Source organism: Typopeltis vanoorti, chromosome 15, assembly GCF_054136105.1.
Source record: "Typopeltis vanoorti isolate ZY-2024b chromosome 15, IOZ_Tvanoo_1.0, whole genome shotgun sequence".
Lineage (NCBI taxonomy): Eukaryota > Metazoa > Arthropoda > Arachnida > Uropygi > Thelyphonidae > Typopeltis > Typopeltis vanoorti.
Window position 1 is genome coordinate 20,214,328 of NC_143563.1, and position 20,876 is coordinate 20,235,203.

Below are 20,876 nucleotides of genomic sequence, written 5' to 3' on the forward strand. Positions count from 1 at the left end.
TATGAAGTCGCGCTATATTTCTTATTTTGACTCATTCTCGTGCAATTAACGAAGACTGGAAATTCCCAATGATTTTGTAATGCGGTTGCAAGATTTAAGTACGAATTTACTAGGCGTGTTTTGTTATATTATGCATGGGGGTTTATTATTTTGATCATTGGTACCCGCAGCTTTTGTGCGTTCTATTGATGAAATGGCCAACACACGCACGAAAGCTACTTGCGTCACTACTTACTGCGAAACGATCAGCAAGAATTAATACGAAAACAAAACAAACCGGAATGAACGAAAACTGCACTGGAAGTCCCGCCTGCTCGAAATTCCATATTTATCACTTAACGTTTTGACACTACTATTATCGCTATGGAAACCGGAAATCTTGCGCAGTTCCTGGCAAGACAAGGCGAGTAGCTTCGATGTCACCTTCAGGTGACACAGTAACCCAGGCGAAATAAATTGGTGAACAATGTCCACTAACATGTCGTCACAACCAACGTAATCTCTATCCACCAATCATATTCACTGGGTGATCATGTAGATGCGCTTAGATTTAACGATAATAATAATTGAAATATTTCAGGGAACGGTTCTGAAATCTCCAGCAGGCTAAGTTTTATTAATCGTCTGGATTGGGTTTGTTGGTGATTGAAGTTTGAGTTTCGTTGATGGCTGCTTAGAAGGGGTCAAAATAAAGCTGGAAATTAAAACTGGAAGAAAGAAGAGGGTATAAGAAACAGGTCAGTAACAGGTAACTCTGGATATATTTGGTAGTATCAAGGTAAGTAAGTAGTTATAAGGAAAGAATTGTAATTAAGAGGTAATTTTTAAGAGAAAGCTACATCATATAAATGTATTTATCTAGAAAAAGTACAATTTTCAGCATTTTTGAATAAATATCGATTGTAAAAGTCACTGTAATCTTTTTTTTTTTTTAAGACTTCTGACTGTTCACATTATCAGAAGCGAACTCAAATACGTTTTGTCGTTAAACAACAAAGTAAAACAGATAAGAAGGAAGTAAATTTATTATATTTACGGCTATTTTGCTTGTTTTTGTTTAGGAGTGCCCCCTTTTTTTTAATATCATTGGCTTTTTACTCAAGAATTCTTAGGGCATTGCAGATGTATTTTTAGAGACAAATATATGTAGCATAATAGAAAAGAATTCGCACATACCTTTTCTTGGATGTTGTTGTTTGTCTTTATTCTGCGGTGTGCATACTTCTGCTGTTATGGTGTTGAAAGGGGAGTGGATGAGGGTTGGCAATGTGGGAGAATTAATTTGAAAAAAAAAAAAAAAACGAGTTTTTTTTATATATAATACATACATATATTATATTTAAGGGTGGGCGAAACCCTTTTATGTAGGGTGAGAAAAGATGAAAAAAAGGGGGGGGGCTGAAATTAGAAACTGTTTTTTAGAGGAAGGGGAAGGGTTTATAGGAAAAAGGGGCCGGGGCTATTATGCTACATATATTTGTCTCTAAAAATACACCTGCAATGCCCTAAGAATTCCTGAGTAAAAAGCGTAAAAATAATAGTTTTAAAGAGGAGTAACATGGGAGTTTTCCCATAAAAAATATATAAAGCAAATTTATATTTAAATAATAAGGAATTCTAATTTATTCATGCATCATTTATTAACTGTGTGTGTGTGTGTGTATTCCGGCCTTACTGTTTTAAATTAAATTGAACTGTTTGAATATTTAAAAGTTCTAAACTTCTAAGGTGAGTTCAGTTTGGGTTGTTCTAGCACTGTGGGGGTACCGAAGTAGAATTATTTATTTACTTTTTTAAGTGTTCTTTGTGAATAGACGATGACAAGTCACAGAATAGAGATTTTACATGGGCACAAATTTTCTGAAACTGACTTATTTAGGGAAAAAAAAGTAATAAATATAATCTTGTTTTACTGTACTATAGAAGAGGATCTGTACAGTATATTAATGGGGTTTTGTTGGGGGGGCGGAAAGAGATTTTAAGGTGTTCTGAGTTAACTCGGAGAGAGAGAGAGAGACAGAGAGAGAGAAATTATGATAGTGAAGCATACAATCAACATTACAGTCTTGCCCATTTATACTAGTACTTTTTCATAGAGTATTTGTTTCTATTAAAATCATGATGCATGAGAAGTGCGGGCTCAGGCAGTTGCAATAACTGTGGACTAGTGTCAACACGAGTGGACGAAATCAGCCCAACAATCCGATCTCAATCTTCCGCTGGTCTTACGAAATGTTGAAGAGAACATATATGGCAGCAACCATTTCCCTGGGATTTGCCCTATATCCTTCCAGGAACCATGTCCTCCTACACGGATTTCCGCGTGGGAAAATCGATCCGGCTGACTGGAATATATTTTCACTTCTTGCTAAATGCATAATGCATAGGGAGTCAGCCGAATACCTATCAATGATGTAGCGTTGTATATAACAGTTGGTAATTTTCAAGTCGATTCCAAAAACACCATTTCGATTTCCAAAATAACCAAAGTTATGGTGGAACTCAGAGTTTCAGGCAGCCAAAGAAAAAATAAATAAAATAAATTTAAAAAAAAATCAAAACAGAGCATGGGGCACATTTCAGATATATTCTACTACATCAAATCTCATCTACCTTTTAAATATGCTGAGGACAGAGTATGTTACCATAGACGTCAGAATCAAAAGCAATCTTAGATCCCGTTTATATCATCTATCAATCATGCAACCAGTGCGAAAGTAGTAAGGAATAAGATATTGAAATGAAATAATTCGGAGGAGGAGGAGGAGGAAGGGATCTTTGTTAGAATCTCAGCTTCGTATCTTACTGAAATTTTGATATCGAAAGAAGAATATGAAAGAGAGAGGCTTGTCTACAAATGGGTTAGAGCCGTCTTTTTCTTACTATGGAACAGAATACAGAAAAATAGGTCCAACGCAAGAAAACAATTACCGACTATCACTCTGACCAACTTTGTAAGATATTGACAGAAAAGGTTACAGACAAGACAAACTATTATCCTAGTAGCAACAGAAACAAGTTCTTAAGACTCATTTTTGACAGGATATGTACATTCCTTACACACATTCGTCAACTAAAAGATCTTATCAAGATTAAGATTAGGATCCAGAGTTACACAATGTGGAAAACTGGTTATCCGATAGACTTTTTGAATTGCTTGTTGACTATAAACCTATAGCAGTGCCGCGTGTGGATACAACTGATAGTGTTGTCTACAGTTGATATTTACCAATGTCGTGAACAAATAGGTTACTGGCATGGTACCATATGATAATATCTTCTTTTGAAGTAAGTTGTTCTTTGCATACAACTATCAGCATACAGATATGCAGTTGACTCATAGATGGCTGTTTATCTTATATAGAAATATAAAATATAGGTCCGTTTCAATATATATATATTCATTCTAAAACAATTTATGTCCCAGTCTTTCAACAAAGTATGTAGGTAAACAAAAGATACCAGCTCATCTCCATGGATATTATATCACATATTTATTGTAGCATATATTTCTTGAAATAAACACACACACACACAAAAATCTGCATTATTATCCTTGTGTTTTTAAACGCAAATGTACAAAAAACCATCATGATGAAGAAGAAAAAAATATTAGTAATTTGTGACGTCATTAATAGCATAATGGAACCACACTGGAAATCGAAGTCAGCTGAGTAACAAGAACAAGCAAATACAGAACTTAGCTTAAAATATATATTTATGTTCGCACGCACGCACGCACACACACACACACACACACACACACACACACACACACACACACACACACACACACACACACACACACACACACACACACACACACACACACACACACACACACACACACACACACACACACACACACACACACACACACACACACACACACACACACACACTTTTCTTCCTAATTTATTTATTTGATTCTTATTTTTAATTTCTTGTCCTCAATTTCTTCTGTTATTATATTCTTTTGCTCATGTTTAAACCTAGATCTGATTCCTATTCAAGCTACTCAAGAACCAAACGAAATGGAAGCATGTACAGTCTTGTGAGTTGTTAATATTTTGTAATCGATTTACTTTTTATTTTTATATTATTAACTGAAACGTGTCCTGAAGCCTCATGGTAAACCTCAGCAGATAAAAATATCTTCTTTTGTGTTCTATTGTAGTCTTTGAGTGCAGTAAGTTTTTGTAGGCCTTCTTTCAGCTAGTAACCCAGTTTGTCTGTTTCGGTCCAGCAGTAACCAAACAGTTTTTTTTTTTTCTTCTTCTGAAAATGCCTATTTTTAATTCCATAGAATCTCCTCACCCGTGTCTGCAAATCATTGACAGAAATGAACTCAAATACCGATGATTACGAAAGATAGAGATCATATGTCTTCCGATTTCTTTCAAATCAGAGGCTAAAATATTCGCTAGATGCAGTTTTGAGAATGAGAATTAATTTTCAATTTTAATTATAAAATTGATAACTAAAAGATGTAAAGAATAATAATTATTAAGATAATTTTATAATACTTTAAGATATTAATATAATTTTCTTAAAAACCTGTTTAACTTCCTCCACCTATTTTCACATGATATAGAGGAGATATAAAAGATTATTAGGAATAAAAATATTATTAATGCAGCTCAGCGGTTCTCTTCTCAAAAAGGCCAATGTCTCCTGCAGGAGATGTATTACTATTCAATACTAAAATTCCCTGGCAGAAAGAAACAAATTACCTGGGTGTGATTCTCGACAAAAAGCTATCTTTCAACCAACATATCAAGTCTGCATGTGCAAAAGCATCTAAAGCCACAGCTCAGATCTACCCGCTAATTAATAGAAATAGCAAACTCAGCAACAGAATCAAATTGCAGCTATACCAGATGACGATTCGTCCTATAATCACCTATGCTTCTCCCGCCTGGAGCCACACCTCTAATACTAACATTATTAAGATACAGCGAGTGCAGAACAAGTGCTTGAGAATGATTTTGAACGCCCCGTGGTATGTTAGAAACAGCCAACTCCACAGAGACACAAATATTCCGTATATTCTCTCTTATCTACAATCCTTAGCTTCCAAATTTTTTCTAAAGACGTCCACACATCCCAACGATTTGGTTCAACAAGCTGCAGCATACGAGCCAACGGACATATTTAAATATAGAAGACCAAAAACTATATTAGCCTCCTATAGCGATACATAATCTCCATGCCCATTCAGGGCGAGCAAACTGCTCGCAAATTTTAAACTCACTGTAACCACAACAGATAGCGGGGAATATGAAAAGCATTTTGCTTCACCCTTAAAGAATAATTGTCAATTGTCAATATTATTAATGCTTCAGACTGCATACTTATTTTTATTATTTTATTTTATTTTATTTTATTTTTATTTTTTGTTTTTATTTTATTTTACTGTCATTTACATATGAACTTTAGAATTCAGTGATTCATTTTGAAACGTTACTTGAATTCCCATCTTATATATTTCTTCTTTTCTTCTTCGCTCTTTTATCAAAATAAATAAATCTATTACTCAGTTATCGATTCAGGTCCAATACAGACATAGGAAAGACTAAACGAAAAGTTATAAATAGTCTTGAGATACTACTGCAGGGTAACTAAAAGATAAATCGCACTTGACCTTCGGAATATGTGAGCAGTTATAGAAGGGACTGGATAACCACCTGAAATCGCTACATAGCCAACTCAGTTAATTAACCTTGCTAAGCTACTACCACTAGCTGCTACCTAATTTTTTGCGACATATTCGCAGTTTAGTCAATGGTATGTAACTTAAAACGATTCCCAGCAGAACGATAATAGTGAACACTGAATTATCGTGTAATAAGTTTTTTTTAAAATGATCTTAGAACTACCAAAGACAGTTCGTTATGGATATAACGTATAGAGAGCGTAGACGGTAAAAATGTCGAAATCATTTGTTTTTAGAAATAGTATTATTTACCCAGATCAAGATACAATAGTTTCCTTGAGAGAAGTCAAATAATTCAATGATTTAACAGACAAGATACCAAAGAAAAAAGAGGAAAGACATGCGCTGTTACTTTTAACATAACGTGTTGAAGTCATCGCCGCTAGTTATTTAAAAAAATAGTCCAACATCATCGTTTTATTTTATCATAACTTATTTGATCACATAATTATGCATGCAAACAATATTGTATTAATGATGATTTTATTAATAGATAAATAATTATTTATTTTTATTTTGTACTAGTCTCGTAATTAATACATCAGAACGATATTATTGATATGATTAACATGCGGTTTAACAGACTGCAACTCACTTATTGCAAAACAGGTTTCGATTTTGGGAGGAAAAAACTATAATTTTATCTAATCAAATAAAATTAATAAATAAAAGATGCAAAGCATAATAATTATTGAGATATTTTTATAATGCTGAAAAATATTAAAATAATTGTCTTATAAACCTGTTTAACTTCCTCCTCCAATTTTTTTTTATGATATAGAGGAGATACAAAATGTATTAAGAATAAATCAATATTAATTAAGCTGCAGATTATTTAAGCCCTTTTTAGGACTTCCAGGGTAACAAATGGCAATGCTGTAGCCATTTGTTACCCTGTTTGTTGCCATGTTTATGTCGCCAATTATCATTAGGTATTCGGTTGAGCATATTTCTTGGCGTAAAAGCCAGCAAATTCAGTTCGTGCAAGAATTTTATCATGTTGAGGTTTGGTGGCCTGTAAATAGGATTTAGTATTATGCGATGCAGTCTATTGGTGGTATTAGTGATTTTTAGGCAAAGAGTTTCAGCATGCTCAAACTGATTGGCCGTTTCCTTTGCTATTAATTTATGTTTGATAAATATTAATATTCCACCTCCTGTTTTTGTTTGGCGACATGATCTATGTTGTTGGAAGCCTGGAATTTGGAAAGCAGTCCCTTCGTCATTAGTTATGGATACTTCTGTTAGAATCAATAATATCAGTGCAATTGCTCAGATAAGCCTGTAAAAATAACCAATGTTTTCGGATGCTTCTGATGATAATATGCAAGACTGAGAGACCTCTCGCTTGTACTGTGTGTTGTTTCCATGAATCAATCGATTCAAAAGTATAATTACTGATGTATTCTGGTGTAATTACATCTATCTGATGGTTCACATTCATTTTTGTTGTGTTGAGATCTTCTTATAAGTTGGAGTCTTTTGTTTCACTCTGGCAACCTATCTATATCTTCTGAGATTTTTATTTATATAGATTTTGAAGTCTGCGACTTTCTCAAGAATATTTTTCCGTCTTTGATCCATAAAAATTGATACTTATTTCTGTTTTTTCTTTTCTTGCTTGGTTCAAAAGATTCTGATTGAAAGGTGTTAAATACTCGGATAGAAGATTGGTGTATTGTCTTCCGATGCGTTAAATCATTGACAACTGGTTTTTTCAGTCTGCTGGCTTTTATGAGATTGTCTCTTGTAGCCTTGCTTGTCAGACGGATTATGACTGGTGAGAGTTGTGGCAAGTCTTGTTTTTTGTTCTTCCTGGAAATCCGATTTATGGTATGAATATTATTATGCTGTAGGGGGATGTCAGTTGCGTGGCCTAACTTTAAAACTACGTGTCTGAGATTTTCTGTGGATTCAGTTTCTGGAAGACCGTTTATGACAAGGTCTTCTTTACGTTGTTGGTTTAAAACTTCGTATTGTAGTTTCAGGGAATTAAATTCTTGAAGGAGTTCCGATGTGTCTTTTATCAATTTGTGTTGCCTGTCAGTTAGTGCGTTAATGCTGGTTTTAATGTCTTTTACTGTTTGTTAGACCTCTTTGACTTTTGAATTATTAAATTTAACAAACTCTTCATATTCGATATTTTTTTTTGTTATTTGTTTGTTCTGTTTATCAAATAGTTCTTGGACAAGATCTACCAAGCTGGCTTTTATATTTTCTAAACCTTTTTCTAGTAATAAATTTACCGAACTCAAATTATAAGACTCACAGGTATTTTTTTTTGTCTGTTTAGTTCATTGTACGATTCTGCCTCCGGCGTAATCAGTTGCGTCGTGGGTGGCGGCGTTTCTTTGTTCTTACTGCAGTATAGGCATTTCCATTCCTCTTGCTTGACATTGGATTTGCATTGCCATGTTGTTTCTGAGAATCTGGAACATGTAAAGTGAAGATTCCTAAGGCATTTCCTGCAAGTTATATGACCTCCATCGAACGATAATTCCTTCAGGCACTTGTTGCACTTCATGTCTCACCTTTCTTCCCTTGGACAACTGTAAAGATGGTGACGTCCTTTGTTCTATGCTCGTTGGTGACCACGGTGAACTCTGCTCAATTTTCAGCATACTCAAAATTTGGGTTTCACTTGACTGATTTCGATGAATTATATATCACTGTCTTCAGCATGACAAGAAGAGTTACTTTGTGACACTTTTAAATTAACAACAGAAGTTTGAACCACATTAAAGTATAAAAATAATGGACCAGCCATACAACCATGCAACCGTTCATATGCCTAACACAGCGCCCTCTCCCCAAAATACCATACAAACGCAATGAAACACAATGTATTCATTTAGGCTTCCAGTTCAGCGACGCATCAAGACATTCCAAGTTGTCATGTGTGTGTGTGTGTGTGTGTGTGTGCGCGTGTCTGTGTGTGCGTTCAAATTTCTCAATCAACGGCTGCAGTAGAAATCAAGCCAGTTAAACATAGATTTGATTTCATAGCTTCCCAGCACAGGAAATAAACCAGTAAATAATAACTGGTGTCACCCTCAGATAAGCTCACAAATAAGCTTCGAGGATGAAAGCTGAGAAAGTACATCTCATCTCATCCAAGATAAAAAAAAATAAATTAATTAAAATAAATAAATAAATATATCATATGTAATCAAATGCATGTAATGTATGTATCATATGTTGTAAATTATAATTATTATTGCGAAAAAAAAATTATTATTATCCGAATACATGAATGTATCAAATGTAAAGAAATGTATGTAATGTTGTATCATATGTAATCAAAACTGTGTAATGTATGTATCATATGATAAATTATTATTATTTTTTAAATAATGCTTCAGTATGATATTGGCTTTTAGTGAATTGAAGTTTTGTTGAACAAATGTAAAAATAATGTAATAATATTTTAATGGTATTTAGGAACCCTTTCACAGTATTTGCAATATTATTTCAGATCATAAGGATCGGATGTTTTATTGTATGGGGTCGCGCTTAGATTGCAGACTACTCTGTATAGACGAAGTCACCTGAATTTAAAAGGGATGAGAGGCTCAATGGTATAAAGAAGACAGCAAAGATAATAAGGGAATTTCGACTGTTAGGTCAGATTAAGAAAATATAATCGGAGTTTGAAAGACAGAAGCGGAGAAGGAGAAATATGATGATTAACACATAAATGTTATCGAGAGCTACTTAACAAATACATTTGGGGAGATTTTTCAGAGGGGAAGGGCAAGAAGAAGTGGTCGTGGTTTACCAATGCTGCTTCCAATTATATTTCTTCTACGCAGTTATGATAAAATAGTCTACTTATATTCCACGATTCTATCCGACCTTGATGAATTAAAAAAACAAATGCACATTGATTCCGTGCGGATATCACACTGGTTATAAAGACAAGCCTGATTGAATCAATCCATCTACGTCTTCCTCAGGGTCTCTTTCCTATCAACTTGGCATCGAAGACCTGTTTGGCTAATCTTTCTTCACTCATTATATTTAAGTGGCCAAACCACCTTAGATTAGCACTGCTTACACTTTCTTGAATGATAATAATGTCAAGTTCCTTCCTAATGTCTTCATTTTCATTATGATTCTGCCATTAATGCCATCTGTTCAACCCCCCCCCCTAATTTTTCTAAGAATCCTCATATCTGAGGCCTCTAGTATTTGATCAACTACTTTTTTTCTAACCTAACTCTTAGATCCATAACTTAAAACTGGTTTAAACCCTGTCTTGTATACTGATAGTTTGGTGTTTTAGCTAATTTCTATATTATTCCATATAATCCCTGAGATGGAAGGGTCACATTTATTCAACTGGCTACCCACCAGCTGAATAAATACCAACTTTGCTTATTCTGTTGTCTATTTCCAGATTTAATTTACCATCTTCACTGAAAACTGTGCCTACATAAATAGCGGAAATATTTTACTTGTTCTATAGGACCTCCATTTAGAATGCAGATGAAATTTTCTATGCTTCCTGTGTATTTTCACAGTTGGTCTTTTTATTGCTAATTTTCATGCCAAATTTGTTAGAGATATTATTCAGTTTAGTTAAAGAATCCTGGAGATTTCTACCAGATGTATTTATGATTACAACATCGTTTGCATAAAGCAAAGAACTACGTTTGATATCTTTGATTCTAATATCAGATTCAGTGCCAATTCCTTTCATTATATGACCCATATAGATTATGAATAAGAGTGGAAACAATGTGCATCCTTGTGTTATTCCTGATTTTACATCAAACCATATTTCTGTACTTCCTTCAGTTCTGACTGTTGACTTACAACTTAAATATAAACTATGTATTGCTCTGTATAATGTGCCATTTACCTCATATAACTGTAGTATTTCGAAAAGCTTTTCGAAATCGACGAAACGCAAGTAGAAATCCTTGTCATATTCCCATAATTTCTCAACTATTTGTTCTAAAGTAAAAATCTGATATTGACAATCTCTATTTGACCAGAATCTAGATTGTTCTTCACTAAGTTTTTCTTCCACAATTTTTACTCAACCTCTTTTCAAATATGTTTGAATAAAAGATAACGCTTATCTGCAACAGATAACCTTTATATGTTCCAGAAAGGAATTTTTCTATACTTAGTATATATATATATATATATATATATATATATATATATATATATATATATATATATATATATATATATATATATATATATATATATATATATATATATATATATATACTAAGATATTTTACGATTGTGGATTGTGGATTGGAGGATTGTCTGCTTTCAGCTGAAGCTAAGCTTGCCTCAATTTGGTGAGTTTTGGTAGTCGAGATTAATGGAGATTCTTGAGTGATTGAGATTCATTCAGCTCAAGGTAAGATTTCGCTTTTAACCCCTTAACATACAAAGACGTTTGTGACATGACTTTTGTTGATTGTACCAAAACTGATTTTGAATTTTGGTTTCACATATAAATACAACCGAATATAGACGCTAGACAATCTTGTGCCTATTTCCTTTCAGCCGAGAAAAGTTGCCAACTGCGTGTATCGGCTATTTCGTTTGCGTTTGCACAAATTCATCATTATTTTTCAAATAATGATGAACTTGATCCAGCAAATCACCCTCGCCCAAAACTTGCTCAAAAAATTGGCAGAAAAACGAACGCTTTCTGATTTTTAATTGGTACGTTAAGGGGTTAAAAATTTGACCATGATGACAAATTCTATCAAATGCTTGTGTTATATCCAGGAAGACTGTATCAGAATGTTGGTGCCATTCATACCATTGGGTGATGTATTCAACGACTTTGTAAATTTGGAGAGTTGCAGAATCCTGTTTTCTGAATCCGAATTGTATGACGTGGTTGTTATCTGTTGCCTCTTGAATCCGTGTTAGTATAGCGCGTTCGGCTATCTTGCCTAGACATGATAAAAGGCTGATAGTTCTGTGGAAATTGTGTATTTTTTCCAAGTTTTTGAATTAGGAAGACATCCGCAAGCTTCCGTTGCTCTGGAAAATAATTCAGCCGAAGGATGGCATTAGTGATGGCTACCGATGCATAACCCCCTTTAGCTGGAAGAGTTTGAGTGCTTTGTTCGTTATTCCATCCGACCCCGGAACTTTATTGTTCTTTAGTTTTCTTATGATTTGGTGTATCTTTGATGGCGACACGGATTTGTTGTTGGCTTGAAATGAGTCATTTTGAGTTATTTTACGCACTTGGGTGTATATGTTTCTTATGAAGTTTATATTGGTATAATTAGGACTGCATTGTCTTTCTAAGCTGTCTGCAAATGCTTCTACTTTTTTCCTCATCACTGTAGGCGACTCTATATTCACCTTGGATTGGAGGAAACGTGTTACGTTTCGAACGAAGTGATCTCATCCTTCTCCACAATGACTGATCCTCTGTGTTTAAGCTACACCAAGTACCAATCCCATTACCAGTAGCTCTACTTATCAAATAATATCTGAATAACAGAAAACAAATTTAAAATAAAACTAGAAGGAATCAAATCCACAGAGAGGAGAGTCACGGCAGGAGTCCCTCAAGGCTCTCTACTATCTCCCCTGTTCTTCGCCATATACATGGCAGATCTCTCCAAGTTGTCCCCAGCCATCACTGCCCTCTATGCAGATGACACAATTATCATAGCTAGATCCCTCTGTCCACATCTCGCCATACGTTGACAGCAGAGAGCAGTCAACGAATTGGAGAATTTGTACAACAAATGACGTATCGCAATCAACCCAGGAAAAAGCTCTGCAGTGCTTTTCACCAAACGTAAAGCAGAACCACATACAAGCATACAAATGTTTGATATTTTGTACAATTCTACCAAATATCTGGGAGTTCATCTTGATAGACGCCTAAATTTCAAGACACACATAGATAGTGTCGCCACCAAAGCAAGTCAGACCATAACATAGCTATATCGGCTTTTGAATAGGAACAGCTTCCTAAACATAAACAAGAAAATTCTCCTCTACAAATCTGTGATAAGACGTCAACTAACTTACGCCTCACCAACCTGGGGACACAAAACTAAAAGAAACATCAACAGATTACAAACAATCCAGAACAAATGCCTAAGAATGGCATTTAATGCCCGTTGGTTCATCAGAAACCTCCAGTTACACCAAGAAGCCAACCTTCCAGATATCAAGACCTACATGATAGGCATTGCAGAAATATTCTTCACAATCACAGATAATCAGCTAATTCGATAGGCCACGGACTACAAACACTCATTTACAAACATCTACAAACACGATGCTCACAATGAGCTTGTAAATTAGCCACAATAATCCCCTCATACACAAGCGAAAATCAGACAAAGGAATGAAGAGTCAATCGGTCCATCTCCCAAAGCAGTTCCAAGTCCCAACTTCCATATGTATCATAACACAAATACCATAATACATTTATGACATAATACAATTTGCTTTGAACATCGGAACACTAGGCGTTCATATTATGTGTAATGATATGTTCAAGTAAACATAATTGGGAAACCTTTAATGATGTCTAAATTGAATTAATACACGACGAACGTGTTTTGTTTCCACCGAAATTAGATTTTTTTTTTTTCAATCAGTCACTACTAGAATGAGCTCATAAATCACCAGTTGTTGCAAATATTGCCTCTCTTTCATAAAACTACTCGGAATTTTAAAGCATTTCCTAATTAATTACATTTCTGTATTCTGAATACTAAAGCCTCCGTAGCTTAGCCAGTTTCGAGGATGCTCATTGGATTCGAATCCAGTCTATGACGCGAAGAACATTTATCTGGACTCTTTTCAATTAAAGACCAGTTTGCTGTTTAAATATGGCGTGGCAAGGATATCGGAAACCTGGATATTCCAAGTTTTTTTTTCCCATCCCAATTCAATGCATATTCGAAGCATTGTTCTTTTATGTAAGAATTGCATTCCTATCAGAATTTTTTTTTTAAATGTATTATTGTTCCTTTTTGAAATAAGACCATAAAAAACTGCGTTCCATGGTAGTTAAACTTTCATTATTACATATATTCTGCTGAATCGGTCGTACGAATTTACGTTTCGGTATTACGATATTTTATTTATGTGGTTACCAAAACTTTATTTAATGCCGATGACATACCTGATAGAATCTTTTTATTTTACAATTTTAATTTAAAACAAAACCTAAAATTTATATAAAAATCTTTATTTTATTAATTATTATTTAAATTTTGCAAAAATAACAAAAACGTTAAGTGATTTTATTTAATTTTTTAAAAGTTTATTGATAAACCCATTCTTATCAAATATTCTCTGAATTATAAAATTGATAAAAACAAGCACAACATTTCTCTTGTGGTTGCCGGGATAAGAATAGCACCAATGTAGCTCATGCATGTCGTACTAGGCGACTAAAATTGGTACCCAGGGAGGGTAATGGATGGCAATGCTGTAGCCAATGAGGATCTAACTGAGGCTCGGCTATTGCTGTTACCCTCTTGCCATGATCAGAGCTTTAATAGCTCAATAACACCTTATCCCTACACTGTCCTCTACAGACAACGGGGAATATGAAAAGCAATCTTGATTTGCCCCTTTAAGCCAGTCCTTATAAAGATATAACACATAATTTGTTGCTCCCGAGTAGTGGCCGGGTTAGGAAAAGCGTCACTGTAATTCATGCATGTCGTAAGAGGCGATTAAAATGGGACGACTTTCGCACTGTTAGGTTTCTTCCGAAACTTTGCTCTCGGTGAGGGGGGGGGCGTAAATTTCTGAGGTTTGCGCCGAGAGAGCATTTTGAGTCTCTCGGTAGGATGTTCTCCGGCATGGCCAGTGAGGGGCCTTGTCGGTAAATGCTTTTCTTTGGAATATGAACGGCTCTACTCAGTGGTGTGGGGGGCCTGTCACTGAGTGGAACGAACGCTGAGTTAGACGATCTTTCGGCCATTCGTAGGGAGTGGTTCCGGGGGATTGTCTTCTTAATTTTTAGAAAGGGCTTTACTAAAAAATCCCCACTCTAGCCCATGCATGTGAGGCGACTAAAACGGGTACCCATGGAGGGTGATGGATGACAATGCTGTAGCCAATGAAGTTTTAACTGAGACTCGGCTATTGTTGTTACCTCCTGCCGTGATCAGAGCTTATAGCTCCATAACACTTTATCCATACATTTTCTTCTACAGATAACGAGGATACAAAAAGCATTGTTGCTTCATCCATCTAGCCAAAAAAAAAAAAAAAAAAAAAAAAAAAAACCCTTCACTTGTTGATTGAAATGAGTAGGCTCATTAGTAACGAATGTTCTATGAATTAAATTTTCCTTTTCTCGACGAATTTTTTTTTTCGGTTTGCTCTTTCAAGTGTTTAGAAATCTTTTCTAGCGAGCTATCTTCTTAGTAATCCTCCATTCCAGAGCAATAGGTATTTCTTCCATTTCTTTTTTAACAGTCAATATTTCTGAGAGGGATAGTCAGATATTCTTATTTATATTGAGTTTTCAGTTTATAAGTACTGTATTTGTTTCATGTTAACGATGTTAACGTCACTTTGACTAGTGATATGTGTGTGTGTGTGTGTGTCCACATCTTTGCATCATTAACAGTGACAGTCCTCAGATGGAGAAATCTACCATTGTTAGATTGGAGAGTATTCTGCAGTTAGATGTAAATATTAAAAATCATCCGCGCGGTTAGCCTAGTGGCTGTGCGCTTCGCAACCATATGACTGGGGAAGGAGTGACCCAGGTTCGATTCACGTCGAAGACGTGAATAATTTGAGGATCTGCCGTAGCCAAGTTAGCCGGTCTTGCGCGCGGGCAGTAGGGTTTTTTCCGCCAGTTTATCTGGCGTTTTTCATCAGGCAAACCGGCCCTGTGAACACACACGGAACTACAGCCATAAATACCTAACCCCTCATGAGGGGGTTCAACTCTCCCCAATAGGGACGGTGGAGAAAAAAGGGAGGAAACTCCATACGAATAAATAAAATAAATAAAAAATCATTACAAGAAACTTTTAAAAAAAATAAAAACTTTGTTAAACATAAAACAATAAAAAATATTTTAAATAAATTTTTATTTAAAATTATTAAAATAAACTTTAAAAAATAGACATAAAATATTAATAAAAATTAAAATTAACAAAAAAAATTCTAATAAACATAAAAACTTCACATAAAACAGTTAATGAAAATTAAACTATATACTAATAAAAAAGAAATATTCATTTTGACTGTTTTAAGATATACGAGTACTCTACTATGAACGAATATACTGTATATATATATATATATATATATATATATATATATATATATATAGTATTTTCAAAATCTCATTGCTAAAATTAAAGAAAAATGTTTTAGCAATTTAGTTCCTTCGATTTCCACGAAATGAAAGTGGCCTTACTTCCTCTAAAATCCTCATTAGAATTTAAGACACCTGCTTGTTGTTTTAACCTTCAAATGGCTCGTATGTTCTCTTGAGTTATAGGTTTACTTTGCAGGAATTTGCCGTTGGCTCTGACCTTCAGTTCCAAACGCGAAATATGTTCTTTCGTCCGACCTCAACATAAACTACTAAGCGCTTCAAGCGAGTGGTTTTCAACGAAGATTCTGTAGGATTTATTTATTTATTATTACTTTAATTTGACTTTATAACACATCTATTGGAATGTTCTACAGAGCAAATGAATAAATAAATACTTGAACAGATTGGTTGGAACAGAAACAAAATTAACAAGTTGGTTATTATAGTCTCATATTGTTCTTTCTTCCCTCTCAAATACGAATCGGCAAATTTTGCAAAGTATATTATTATTATTATTATTATTATTATTATTATTATTATTATTATTATTATTAAATGTTGACTTAAAAAAATTAAAAAAATTGACTTAAAAATTATTATTATTACTATTATTATTATTAATAGTAGTAGTAGTAATTCAAATTAGTATAGGGAGCACAAAGGCATTATCTTTAAACATCATGGTATGGCAGAAATTTTATAATAATAACGATAATATTTGGTTTGAGCCGGTTCAGATACCGTGCGGGACTCTCTGATGGGGTGGAGGGGGGGGGTTAGGAGACAACAAATGTAATCTGTGACTGTGTAATATGCCTCTAAGGGATACAAGTTCCTCACCATTCCCCACCATTCTTGGACTTCTTGTTTAAAATAATATCTCTAGTACTGTCCTATATAATACCCGGAATATTACTGGAAAGTGTGTCACTAAACGTAGGAAATACGAGGGTTGTTTGAAAAGTTTGGTAAATTTCCAATAGACTGAGACACAATTCGTTCATTCATAACATTGATGGCACGTATTATCTATTTCATGGCGCAGATAAAAGCCGAGTTAGATGCAGTTCATGGGAACTCTGCACCAGCATTAAAGACTAATTGTTTTGGGATCAATGAGTTTAAATGTGGTCATAAATCCATCAAAGATGAAGCGCACTCAGGATGCACGAATGAGGTTACTACGAAGGAAAGGATTGACAAAAAATGGTATTGTTAAGGAAAACCGACGAGTGAGATTGCTGAGATTGTGGGCATCTCAGCTAAAGGTTGCCTGTCGATTAAAAACGCATGCGAAAAGATATTTCAACACAGTGTTTGGCGATGTGTAAAAACTTTTTTTTACATTTTTTCGCAGAAACTTTTCGGTAGATTCGTGATTGTAGAATTTTGGATTCACCACTACACACCTGAGTCAAAGCAGCAGCAGTCAAAACAGTGGACAATGCCCGGTGAAAGAGCACCGAAAAAGGGAAGACAGTTTGGTCAGCTGGGAAGGTAATGGTCACTGTGTTTTTGAGATCACCAAGGAATTATCATGATAGACTATTTGGAAAAGGGTAAGACAATAACAGGAGCCTATTATGCGTTATTGTTGGATCATTTAAAAGAACTGAATAAAATTCAGCCAAGATTGGCGCACAAAAAAGTGCTCTTTCATCAAAACAGTTCACCGTCCCACACATTGGCAGTCGCAATAGCAAAATTGCACGAATTGAGGTTCGAATTGGTTCCACATCCCTCGTATTCTCCTGACTTGGGCCACGTGTGACTTCTTCTTGTTCGCAAACTTAAAAATTTGGCTTGATGGGAAATAATTTTCTTCGAACGAGGATGTCATCAAGGCTGTCAATGACTATTTTGCACAATTTGTCAAATCCTACTTTTTAGATGGGATGAAAAAGTTCGAAATTTGTACTAATCAAAAATAAATAAATTAAATAAAACTGAATCTTTAATGCTGTTTTATTCCTGAAAGTAAGTAGACGGAGTTCCATTAACTAATACAGATAGGAAATCAATTTCCATCCTTCAATCTTCACTATAGTTATATTAAAAAAAAACAAAAAAACTCCAATATATGTGTTCAATACATTTTTCAAATGATTATCATAAGAATACGTTACAAATTATTAAATTGTGAGCAGCTATCAGCTAGCCCCATTGCCAAATAGAAAATGTCGCTATGGTAACGATTATGCGATTTTTAAGTTGCAGTGGTCCTTGACGTTTTCTCCATCCATTACGAACTTATCTATGTTTTAAATACAATGATAAAACATTATGAAAATATAATATCTTTAATGTCTTTCTTGCCTATTTGCTTTCCAGGCTAAAAATGTTTCGTGTAAGCAGAGCGTTTGCCTTGGTATCGTTAGCATCCATTCTCATTACTACATCAGCTGATGGCGTCATCTACCAGTATTTATCTGAACCAACTTATCCCCAATTTTCAACTGTACAAAGTGAAACTAAGCTTCCAGCTAAACCTGACCAATTCAAGTTGCCAACAACAAGAGACATCCCTCGGCAATTAGCCAAAGCAAGCAATTCATTTTCTATAGATCTTTACAAACAAATTTCAGTTACTACTGGTGATAATATTTTCTTTTCGCCCTTCAGTATATCTACTGCTCTGGCAATGTTGTTTTATGGAGCACGTGGAATTACAGAAGCTGAAATGAGAAACGTCTTAGGATACAACAAATTTCAACTTTCTTCTCAGGACGTGCACGCTGGATACAGTCAACTTCTAGATCTCCTTGAAAGTTCTCCCAGTGATTATCAATTAGATGTGGCCAATGGTGCTTTCTTTCAGAAAGGTTTAGATGTCTCGGTAAATTATTCTTCTGGTCTTAAGCAGTTATACAAAGCTGAAGTGGGACTCAAGGATTTTGCAGGCGAACCACAAAAGTCAACAGAAGAAATTAACCTATGGGTTAAAGATAAAACCAGAACAAAAATTGAGAAAATTCTTAATCAGCCAGATCCTAATATTATAGCAATTCTGTTAAACGCCGTGTATTTCAAAGGCACATGGAAGACAATGTTTGACACTCGTTTCACTAAGAATGAAGTCTTCCATAACTATGGAATCCACTCGTCATCAAACCGTGTCCCCACTATGGAACTTTTGCATTCTTACTTCCTCTACAGCGAAGATGACACCTCAAAAGTCTTGGAACTTCCTTATAAAGGTGAGGACATCGTCATGAGAATCGTTCTTCCAAAGGAACGGGATGGATTACCTTTGCTGGAGGATAAATTAACTGTCGATTATCTAGACCAGTTGTTCAGCAAGTTGACAAACTCTAGTGTTTATAAAATCTACATTCCCAAGTTTAAGCTACAGTATTTCAAGAATTTGAATCGCGAGCTTGCTAGCATGGGAATGAGAACTGCATTTGGTGGAGGAGATTTATCTGGAATAGGCAAGGGTGTTCTTCAAGTGTCCGAGGTTCTTCACAAAGCGGTTATCGAAGTTAATGAGGAAGGTAGTGAGGCAGCAGCCATTACAGGAATTACTGTTACTAGAAGTGGTATCAGTAAACCTCCACCAAGTTACACCTTCACAGCAGATCATCCATTCTTGTTTTTTATCATGGACACCAGAAATAATATGATTTTGTTTTCAGGTCGGGTGGTTCAACTGACATCATAATTTTTTCCTCACTAAAATTGATGAAGAAATCATCGCCTTTTCGTTAATAAGTTTATTGTCTCTGTAAGAGTTTGAGCTGAATAAAAAATAATAAAAATTATCCATTGTTTGTTTAGTACCAAAATGAATAAAAAGTAACTAAATAATAGAAATAATAATTGCACTATTAGCTTGCAAACTAATGTGAAACATTGTTGTCTAACAGAAACGATAAAAGTATTAAGCATTTCATAAATCTGCGAACTTGTTTCTCCAAATTTCTCTCAAAAATGACACACACATATATATATATATATATATATATATATATATATCGTATGAAAATTACATATATGTTATAGATTTAATAAAGAAACTTAAATATAAAAAGCCAATAGGCTTCATTTCGGCGATGTAACTTTATTTAAATTAAGGGGACATTAAATCCCACAATGTGGGATTTAATGTCCCCTTAATTTAAATAATGTTTATATCGCCGAAAGCCTTTAGCTCTTTATATGTAAGTATTATAATGGGTGCACCTGTTTGACAACTCGTATAGCAGAGTATATAAGTTCTTTTCGCTATACCCTCAGTATTAATTTGGTCTACCAACTCACTGATGAGACCTCAATAAAGATCAAAACCGGTCTGGGTAGTGACCTTCCACTATAATGTATAACATCATACATAGCCTAGGAGTTGTGTTTTATATTAAGGGAAATACTAACAATAGCGATCAGAGCTTTATCCACCTTTTCTAAGACCTGCCCTAATTTGTATTACGTGCTTTGGCTTATGCTAGTATCTGCCGATACTTTTATATTTTACTATATTCGGCATGAAACTCTTTGATTCCATCTTTGAGTTTCTTATTCGGTTTTGAAACAATGTGGGATTTAATATCCCCTTAATTAAAATTAATAAAGAAATCCTATTAGAAAATATATTTTATTAATAAATATTGATTTGGACTACTACACCTGTAGGTAATTTGTATAACTAAAATATATTTTTACTTTTGAAAATAATAATAATTATACCGATCTTGATTAGATCGAATCAATCGACCGTGAGATGCGGTGATTGATTCATTCAATCCAATACCCTTGGAGGGTAATGGATGGCAATGCTGTAGCTAATGAAGTTCTAACTGAGGCTCGGCTATTGCTGTTACCCTCCTGCCATGATCAGAGCTTTAATTGCTCAAT

The 20,876-nt window shown here is 34.6% G+C and overlaps 1 protein-coding gene across 3 annotated transcripts; it reads left to right on the forward strand.

The window, feature by feature from the left end:
• The first annotated feature begins 289 nt into the window (after positions 1–289).
• LOC150098459 (iripin-2-like) lies at positions 290–19,786 on the forward strand. 3 transcript variants are annotated; one of them, XM_090405158.1, is made up of 3 exons: positions 290–737; positions 3,997–4,054; positions 18,357–19,786. In XM_090405158.1, exons 2-3 carry the CDS (start codon positions 4,035–4,037, stop codon positions 19,684–19,686), a joined length of 1,350 nt encoding a protein of 449 aa, XP_090261284.1. In that variant the 5' UTR covers positions 290–737; positions 3,997–4,034; the 3' UTR covers positions 19,687–19,786. The 3 variants fall into 3 exon arrangements, with proteins under 3 accessions (XP_090261284.1, XP_090261286.1, XP_090261285.1); XM_090405160.1 differs by lacking the exon at positions 3,997–4,054 and having other exon boundaries at positions 291–778; XM_090405159.1 differs by lacking the exon at positions 3,997–4,054 and having other exon boundaries at positions 293–737.
• Positions 19,787–20,876: the final 1,090 nt, after the last annotated feature.

Coding starts and splice junctions, on each gene's coding strand:
- LOC150098459 (XM_090405158.1), top strand. CDS start 4,035: ATGGAAGCATGTACAGTCTT. Junction 4,055..18,356: donor ATGGAAGCATGTACAGTCTT/GTGAGTTGTTAA, acceptor TTTGCTTTCCAG/GCTAAAAATGTTTCGTGTAA.